General features: G+C 49.4%; 1 protein-coding gene across 1 annotated transcript; it reads right to left on the bottom strand.

The window, feature by feature from the left end:
- Positions 1 to 6,938: 6,938 nt before the first annotated feature.
- JUN (Jun proto-oncogene, AP-1 transcription factor subunit) lies at positions 6,939 to 9,034 on the bottom strand. Its single transcript, XM_028106903.2, has one exon. The coding sequence runs from the start codon at positions 8,038 to 8,040 to the stop codon at positions 7,033 to 7,035; it is 1,008 nt and encodes a 335-aa protein (XP_027962704.1). The 5' UTR covers positions 8,041 to 9,034; the 3' UTR covers positions 6,939 to 7,032.
- Positions 9,035 to 9,484: the final 450 nt, after the last annotated feature.

Below are 9,484 nucleotides of genomic sequence, written 5' to 3'. Positions count from 1 at the left end.
GCTAATGGACACTCTATCTCTGTGTTTCCGTAGTTGCCAAAGCTGGGAAAAAGAAGTATGTTGAATCTCACTTGCTCTTAGGCTTCCACCTGGATGTGACAGATGTCACCCCTGCTCACATTTCATTGGCTGACACAAGTCCATGTCTTCTTACCCACCTTCAAGGAGGTAGGAGATGGGAAAGTACTGCCTTACCTCGTACCCAAAAGCAGAGCTGGAAATATTTGGCGTAGAGCATTAGTGAGCACCCACCAACCCAAAAGCCATCCTCCCTCTCACTTCTCTCTTGCTATCAGAGCCCTGATTTTTTACTTATTTTAAAAATAACTTTCTGTGTTCACTTTCCCATGTGCTTAGAAAAAGGTGATCCCAAAGGGCTAAGCATGACTGTCGGCCAATTATGGAGGTCTCATTCCCGGTTTGGGTATATGTATGGGACCAACCCCTGACCAACAGGACCTGAGGGGAAGTCAACCGGGGTGGAGGTGGGGAGCTTCCAGAAAAGGTTTCTCTTGCTAATAAAAAGAGAAAAATTAAAGTAAAAATCCTTGCATTGCATTTACCTATGATGCCAGGAACTGCCAAAGCTATCTTGAGGCCACACAAGGAAGTTCCTTGACATACTAAGAATGGTGACATGGAAAGATAGGAAGCCCCAGACCCATGGTGATGTCAATGAACGAGGTCACTGAGCCCTGGACTTGGTTCATGTCTGGACTTCTTTAAATTGTGTCTTCTGTTACTGGCCTCTGTAAGCATCCTAACTGTTAGTGTGGTCAATTATATAACAGCCCAGGTTCCTGCCCACCTTTTTCCAGAACTTGGGATAAGCCCAGGGAAAATTCCTCCCACTGAGCATGAACCTAGATGAATCAACACTCTGGAAGAGATTAGCTAGTAGCAGAAGCTGATGGACTGACAGTCCTGAGGAGATCTGGGAAATACACAAATTCTGTGCAGGTAGCCAGTGAGTAGCAGTAACCCAAGAAAGCAGTAACGTAGTGATCTGGGAATCCAATTTTCTGAAGCAACAAAGAGGCATCCACCAGGCACTATTTTTCAGTGGCTATACATGGGAGAAGTCTGTATGGCAAGAAAGTGTCAGGGCTTCTTGGTACTAAGTATTCTGGTCCGTCTGGAGAGGAGGAGTTTGCAGCAGGGCAAGGAAAGTTCACTACTCGCTGCTGGGGCAGGGATGACATATCCCAGGAGACTATCTAATTACCTTTGCTCAGATGGTGTGCACATCAAAGAACCTTCTGATGACTACTTCAGTTCTTGGGGTCCTTGATGTGGAATTGGGGACATGCCCTGGGTAAGGAACCCAGGATCACCAGGGCATCTGGTTCCTGGAACAACATAGGAGAAGAATTGGGTTCTTGAAGCCTAACTGTGGCCCCACCAGCCTGTGGATGAGGAACCTTGACAAAATTCTTAAGACTCACCGGGAGCATCAGTTGCTGTGTCTCTGAGACACAGCTAGTAACAATGACATAGCCAGGGGAGTGGTGCCAATGGAAGGAGACAGAAGAGAGAAGAGCGCTTTGGAAATGGTGGGAGTGTGAACAGGTGAGGACAAATTGCATTGCTCATCATGCTTCCTTTGCTTACTCCACTCCAGGAAAGCAGGCCATCTCTCAACCCCTAGGATGCCCAGAACTCTCTCCCAAGCTTTCCCTCATGTGGCCCCTTCAGCTGCTGCCCCTTCTCTTCTGCTCTTCACCTGATGAAATCAAATCATGGAGGAAATCTCCTTTCAGGTGTTTTTTGCAGAAAGGCCTTTTTTCCCCCTTGGCCCTATTTAGATGGTTTTTCTCTTTCATAGTGCCCAATTTTCTTCACTGTCCTCGTGTAGGTGTAGAATCATACATTAATCAGTGTGTTTTCTATTTGCTGTGTCTCTTACCAGAATAAAAACTCCACGAGGGAGACATCCTGTGGATTTCACTCTCCATTGCCTTCTGAGTGCCTGGCACAAAATAGGAAATTCAATGTTGCTTGAGGAATCAAATGAGTGTCATATGGATGCGAGGTATTATTATTCAATTCCCCCCCCCCCCCCAACATAAGTAAAAACACTGGTCTCTTCACTTGCATCGAAAGGTTTGCATAGTTTGGGTCAATTAGTCCCACTGAGCTTAGTCAATTCTGGGGAAATGACATAAAATCAGGTTTGGGTCCTGCAGTGGTGAGGTCACAAGACTTTTTCTTTTACATCTGTTTATTTGAGCATCCTGACACTGAGCAGGTGGACTCTGGACCATAAGATGACTTTCCTTCAGATATCAAGTTGACACAGGAAAAGTTAAGTTCAGGACAAGCTGCCAAGGTGAAGCGTGAACTTGCTGATATCCCTCCTTAGGCCCAGCTTGCCAGGGAGTTGTGCAGGAAGAAATGTGGGAGATGGGGTTCAGCTTAAGCAATCTGCTCCCCATTTCTCCCCCAACTCCAGGACAGCTTTAAAGACCACAGGTGTTCTAAATTAAACCAAATCCTGCCTTTGGTATTACTCTTCTTACCTGGCATTGTCCCCACCAGTCCATCACCCAAACTGTTACCAGCACGAATCTCTCTCAAGTTTGGAGAGTCCATTTCCCTGCTCTGTGTCCTTCTACATTTCCCTATCACCTGCAGGATAACTACCAAACTCTTAGCATGGGACAGATACTACTTCACAACCTGACACCTAAACTTTCTTGCTTCATCTCCTTTCATTCCTCTTCTCATATCTTCGTTCCCAGCCTCTCCAAGCAGCTTACCAATCTCTGAATGCACTACATTCTCCTACACTGCTGTGCCCTTGCATAAAGTTCCTCTTTCAACTTTTCCTTCCTGGTGAGTCCCACCGGCTCAGCTCACATGTCACCTCTCCCATGAAGTCTCTCCTGATAATGGTCCCTCCTCCCCAGACCTGGCACCTCTTTGTGCTTTATCTCTATACTCCTCCCCACTAGACTGTGAGTTCCTTGAGAATAGGGATTATGTCTTGCTCATCACTGAATCCCCATGCTTAGCATAGGGCCTCAATGAGACCCAGGCCCATGGTCATGTCCTTCTCTGGCATGTCAGAAGTCCAAAATCAAATAAATGGGGCCAGGTTCCAGAGTTAGGAAGGAATAATTTCATTTTCTGGGGCCATCCCATATTCTAACCTTTTCACATCTTCCATGACCTTCTACTTGACCCATATGGAAGACCCACGGAGGCAAGGGTAGGGCAGAGTAAAAGGCATTGTCTTTTTTGGTTAGTTCCACCAATGCATATCCTCTCTAACAATAAAAGGACACGGGGAATAGTTACTTTAGCATGATCCTTATCTCTATCCAGCAGATACCGAGCACTAACTTCTAGACCCCTGAGATACATTAACTTTATAAACAGAAAGTCCTCTGTGTGATTACCAATGAAGTAGTTGTTTTTAATAAAGCCACATCTGGAGCTATTTTTTATGCTTGCCTAATGGTCACACATTATCCTTGCCCATCCCCACCTCCAAGCCTAATGTTTCAGGGAGACCCATTTTATATGAGGAGATGCCCACTTGCATTAGTAGAGTGGGGAAGGGACACTGTATGATTGGACGAATGTGCTGACAGCTTAGTTATTTTAAGAACATTCATCGTGAAAATCGGGCTTTAGAACACTCATTGACAATCGGCTGGACTTGAATTTTCTTGAGGTTCCCAATCCATCCGGATTTGTATACCTGAAAATGGATGAGGCATATTTCACTAGAAAAATTAAGACCTGGAATTATTTTGGAGGAGGGTTCAAGTTCAATTGCTTGCTCAGTCATCACACATTTATTTTATAAACATCTCCTAGTGCCAGGCACTATACTAGGAGTCTGGGGTCCATAGATGGTTAGGATAGGGCTCCAGCCAAGAGTCACAGAGGTTCACAATGATAATACCTTGATAAGTGCTATCATAGAAGTTTTGATAAAATGTTATGAATGCTCAATGGGAATGTTCATTCCACCTGAAGATAGAGTTAGCGAGGAAGGCTTCATAGAGAAGGTGCTATGTATGCCAAGCCTTGAAGAATGGATAGGATTCATCCGCTGGACCAGAAGGAAAGGAATTCCAGGTAGATGGATGAGCACAGGCAGAGGCAAAGAAGGGTGAAAAGGCATGGGATTCAGATTCACACAATGGTAAATTTCTCATAATGAGTGTGTGGCCATTAAGTTTAGGAATTATTAAGCACTTGAGTCATGGAACTCTGTGAAAACCAAATAAAAGCTAATGATTTCTTTCCCCAGGGGAGCGTGCATGTGCCCATATGTGCACGCACATACACATACATAAATAGGCTTTTTCATTGAGTTCATGAACCTTCTGCCCCAGTGGACACAAAGGGTTAAGATTCTATGTGTAAAATATACATATATAAGACAAATTAGAAGAGAATTAATGGTTTTATGTGCCACTAGCTTCATCTTCTCCAACTACTAGTGTTACCCAAGTAACTCATTGAATGACAAAATAAAATTAACTTGTGTCTACAAAATTAGCTGATTTTCTGTGTCCAAAGGTCATTGATTAATTGCCTCTATCACAATGATTTTTGTATCCCTTTGGTTAGAATGGTTAGAATTTCAGGGATATACATTTAGAATGTTAGTTGAAACAAACAAGTGTGGGGATAGGCCCGAGTTTCAGGCTTTTTTTTTTTACTTACACTTGGAGTCTAAATAAAGCTGGGGAGTGGTGTGGCTTTTCTGTTGTCTGGGCTTAGTCTACCTTTGCAGGTAATTAATTCCCCAGCCTGCTTATTTTTTCTAGTTGGCTCTTGTTTAGCTTCCAAAGAGCCCCACCCCAAAGTGCTTTATTGTCCCTCTGCTGACTATTCCTACATATGGTCAAAATCAACTCACCTTCCGGGTTGCTGACATCGGCAAATTCACTGTTCGGCAAACTCTGCTCCGTTCCTAGTAACCCTTTGTTAAAGAAGTGTTATTACGACGGAGTGGATCTGATAGCTAACAAGTCTGTCCAATCTCTTGCACTCCTAGATACACTCATAAAGAGAAACTCTTTGTGTCTTTGGATTTACAGTCACAGGCAGGATATTAGCACTCAAGACCTGTTGGGTACTAGAGCACTGTTAATGAGCAAACAGCCCTGCCTCAATTAGTGGTTTGTGAAAATATTCCTGGATATCAAATTGCTTTTGCTGCTTGATAAGCATACTGGCTCTTGGGATGAAAAGCAACCAAGCAAAAATTGTTCCCTTGTTGCATACAGCCTTGTTGATCTTCCAAGGCGTATCTGCAGACAGAATTTGTTTGCCATTTCCCCAGAGCTAAGGTTTGATTTACACATGTGATCAATGTGTTGGTGTTCATGGTTTCTCATCTCTCTTCCATGGCATATAGATTACCATCTTTTAAGGCTATTTCTGTAATAATAACTTAAACGAGGTTGATTATTTTAGAAACAAATTAAGAAATAAACTGTACAAGAATCCCAAATGGTAAACTGCTATTGTGGTAATTTGTCTAAGTATAGGTGTTTATTTCAGAGAGAGAGAGAGAGAGAGAGAGAGAGGAGAGGAGAGGAGAGTATTAATGAAAACTGGGAGAATGTTTCATCCAGATTGCAAATTCTGTGTTGACTCTTCCTAAATTCTTTGCTTCTTAATTACCCAGTAACTTCAGATGGCAGTAATGCTAACCCCAGCAACTGAAAAGAAAAGCTTCAGTGTAGAGCTTGGGAAGAAAAAAAGTAGTAAAGGGAAAGGAATTCAAGATCTGTTATTGGTATTTGAATACGTTTATTGTGACAAGAATGCTGTTATAAATATTCATAAGCAAAGACCATCTTTTTTATCTAGGGATTGTTAAAGATTCCAAATTGGAAGGATACATCTTTTGTAAAAATCTGCCACCATTCCTGACTTGAGAATAAGCAACTACTCTTAAATTTCTGCTAACATCATAAATGGTCACAGCACATGCCACTTGGTATAATCCAGACTTTAAATATTAGTTTGACTTTTCAGGGCACTGTCTGTCCCTCTCCAGCACAACCTCCCTTCCCTCAGCCTTCTGAAGGGCCACGCTATCCTTTGTAAGCAACTCTATATAGGAGGGAAGAGGATTAAGTTGACAAGAGCATCAGCTACAGTTATTCTCAGTCCAGTAGAGAATAGTTTTGCTTGATAGTAAGAAGCACTGAGAGTGATTTTAAGTTGACTCTTCACTCTTTCAACTTCACCTAGATAGGTAATCCATAGATAATGCAGAAAAGAGGTTGTGGGAGGGGTATTTTTCCAATATTTTATTGTATTTTCTTAAATATCCTTTCTGGAATTTTCAGGAACAAAACATAAAAAAATTATATACTTTATTACAAATGGTAAACTCAGAGTGCTCCAAATCTCTTATTTACAAACAACACTGGGCAGGACACCCAAACAAACAAACATGAAATAACTTACAAAGGCATGAAGCTGTTTATTGACAGTAATCAGCTTTCATCAAATTAAAAAATATATATATGTACATACACAGTTAAGGAAGGCAGGCCAGAAAGAGTTCATCTGCAGGCTCAGCCTCGCTCTCACAAACCTCCCTCCCGCCTCCCCTCCCCCAACCCCCCCCCTTTGTGTTTTAAGGAGTACTACAGAAGCAATCTACAGTCTCTATTGCAGTTTGTAACCCCTCCCCCTCCCCCCTTTAATACTGAATGAGATCGAATGTTAGGTCCATGCAGTTCTTGGTCAATGTTAAAGAAAAGTCTAACGTTCTGTTCGCGCGGGGACAGCCCGTCCGCAAAGCGGGGCAGCCCGCAGGCAGCCGCTCCCTGGCCCGATGCCAAGGGAGGGCGCGCCAAGTCCTTCCCACTCGTGCACACTGGGGGCGCCGTCAGGACGCCGCCCAGTCCAACTTGGATACCCTTGGCTTTAGTCCTTGGACACTTCTTTTCTCTTTCTCTCTCTCTCTCGCAACTTGTCAAGTTCTCAAGTCTGTCTCTCTGTGTAATTTTTTTTTTTCTCTGCTGCCCCTCAGCCCCCGACAGTCTCTCCTCAAAACGTTTGCAACTGCTGCGTTAGCATGAGTTGGCACCCACTGTTAACGTGGTTCATGACTTTTTGTTTAAGCTGTGCCACCTGTTCCCTGAGCATGTTGGCCGTGGACGCCAGCTCCGAGTTCTGCGCTTTCAAGGTTTTCACTTTTTCCTCCAGCCGGGCGATCCTCTCCAGCTTCCTTTTCCGGCACTTGGAGGCAGCTATGCGGTTCCTCATGCGCTTCCTCTCGGCCTTGATCCTCTCCTGTGACTCCATGTCGATGGGGGACAGGGGCGGCGTTTCCCCGGGCATCTCGGGCACCGTCTGCGGCTCCTCCTTCAAGGCCTGCAGCCGCGGGTGCTGCACTGGGAGCTGCTGGGGCAGGTGGTGCGGCGGCTGCGGGGGCTGCTGCTGCGGCTGCTGGGGCTGCGCGGGAAAGGCCAGGCCGGCCGCGCCGTACGAGGGCGCCCCGCCGCCGCTGCTCAGCGCGCCCGGGTTGAAGTTGCTGAGGTTGGCGTAGACCGGCGGCTCGCTGTGCAGGCTGGCGCTGAAGCCGCCGCCGCCGCTGCCGCCCGCCGCCGAAGCCACGGCCGGAGCCACCATGCCCGCCCCGCTGACCGGCTGCGCCGCCGACGTGACGTTGGGCAGCGTGTTCTGGCTGTGCAGTTCGGCCAGGGCGCGCACGAAACCTTCTGCGAAGCCCTCCTGCTCATCTGTCACGTTCTTGGGGCACAGGAACTGCGTCGGGGTCGGCGTGGTGGTGATGTGCCCGTTGCTGGACTGGATTATCAGGCGCTCCAGCTCGGGCGAGGCCAGCTTGAGCAGCCCCACATCGGGCGAGGTGAGGAGGTCCGAGTTCTTGGCCCGGAGGTGCGGCTTCAGGCTGCCCACCGGGTCGGCCAGGTTCAGGGTCATGCTCTGTTTCAGGATCTTGGGGTTACTGTAGCCGTAGGCGCCGCTCTCGGACTGGAGGAACGAGGCGTTGAGAGCATCGTCGTAGAAGGTCGTTTCCATCTTTGCAGTCATAGAACAGTCCGTCACTTCACGTGGGGTTAGTTTGGGCTGCGCGCAGAAGTTTCGGGGCCGCAACAGCGCGCTGGCGAGCGGGGGACACCCGCGCCTCCCGGGGCCCTGGGCAAGGAAAGTTTCTCGAGGGGCGCGCGCACCCGCCGGCTGTCCTCCCCCCTGCGCCCCGCTCACCAGCTCGCTCCCTGGGCGCTCAGGGTTTCAGGTGCCGCCCGCACTCTTACTTGTCAGCTCGCGCGCGCTGCCCGGCTTTGAAAAGTCGCGGTCACTCACGGAGCGCTCTCGGGCGCAGCGGTTCCTGGGAGCCCGCGGACGAAGACGCTTCCCGGCGACAGCGGCCCTCCCGGCGGCGGCAGTCAGCGCCGATCCCGCTGTGGCCGGCCGGCGGCGGGTCTCCGCCGCCCCGACTCCGACGACTGTCCCCTCCTCCGCTGCGAGGGGGAGGGGGCGCCGGGCAGCCGCGGCTCGCGCTCGCCCAAGTTCAGCAACCGGTGCGAGAGAAGCTGAGCGCACGTCCCTCCTCGGTCTCCTCTCTCCGCCGCCTTCTTGTCTTCGCCGCCGCCGCCACCACAGCTTCAGGCGCAGCAAAGCTTTGCAAAAGTTCGCTCCGGGACCCGGGCCACTTGTCCCCTGTCCTCCTGGCCAGGAAAGTTCTTGGCCGCTGCAGCCGCTCTCCGGACTTCCCCGGACGGACTGTCGCCGCCCTCCGCGCTGTCAGCAGCTCCCGGGCAGCGGGGCTCTCCTCCTGGGGGCGACTGGAGAAGGGGCTCTCCGGACGCTCCCCCAAACACCAGCCCGGGAGCCACAGGCGCTAGCTCTGGGCAGTTGGTGAGAAAATGAAAGAGAAAATAAGATTTGCAGCTCGGACTCCACTGCCGTGTCGCCTGCCTGTGTCTGTCTCCCTGAGTCCGCGCACCTCCACTCCTGCCTCGCTGCTTCAGCCACACTCAGTGCAACTCTGAGCCCTTATCCAGCCCGAGCTCAACACTTATCTGCTACCAGTCAACCCCTAAAAATAGCCCATGATGTCACCCCAAGGCCTTCCCATTGGCTCGCGTCGCTCTCAAGGGGGCGGGCCCGCCCGTCGCCATGGAGACCCCACCCTAGAAGATTCTTCTCTGGACCCGCGGAGGCTCACGGGATGAGGTAATGCTCCGCTGCCCTCCTACAGTTGGGCCCTTCTTTCTCCTCCTCTCCCCCTCCCCCTCCCGCGCGATTCGCGCCGGGCTCTTTCCCCTCCCCTCCCCGGCGCGTCTTTCCCGGCCCGCCCGGTGCATTGTGGGCTGACGTCTTGGGGTTTGACTGTCTAGTGACGGTGGCTACCGCGAGTCGGGCGAACGCGGGCTCTCGGAGCCTCTGACCCAGGCGGGCTTAAGTCCAGAGCTCGGGCGGGAATGCAGGGGATGCAGGCACCCGGAAGGCTCGGAAGCCGGGCCAGGTGTCT

Source organism: Eumetopias jubatus, unplaced genomic scaffold (assembly GCF_037043125.1).
Source record: "Eumetopias jubatus isolate StellerSeaLion01/CBP00866 unplaced genomic scaffold, mEumJub1_p1.0 scaffold_4, whole genome shotgun sequence".
In the NCBI taxonomy this organism is placed as follows: domain Eukaryota; kingdom Metazoa; phylum Chordata; class Mammalia; order Carnivora; family Otariidae; genus Eumetopias; species Eumetopias jubatus.
Note: the sequence above shows the minus strand (reverse complement) of the source record. Positions and strands in the feature narration are given on the sequence as shown.

Excerpts from the sequence above, each read along its gene's own strand:
- JUN (XM_028106903.2), bottom strand. The coding sequence starts at position 8,040 with ATGACTGCAAAGATGGAAACGACCTTCTACGACGATGCTCTCAACGCC.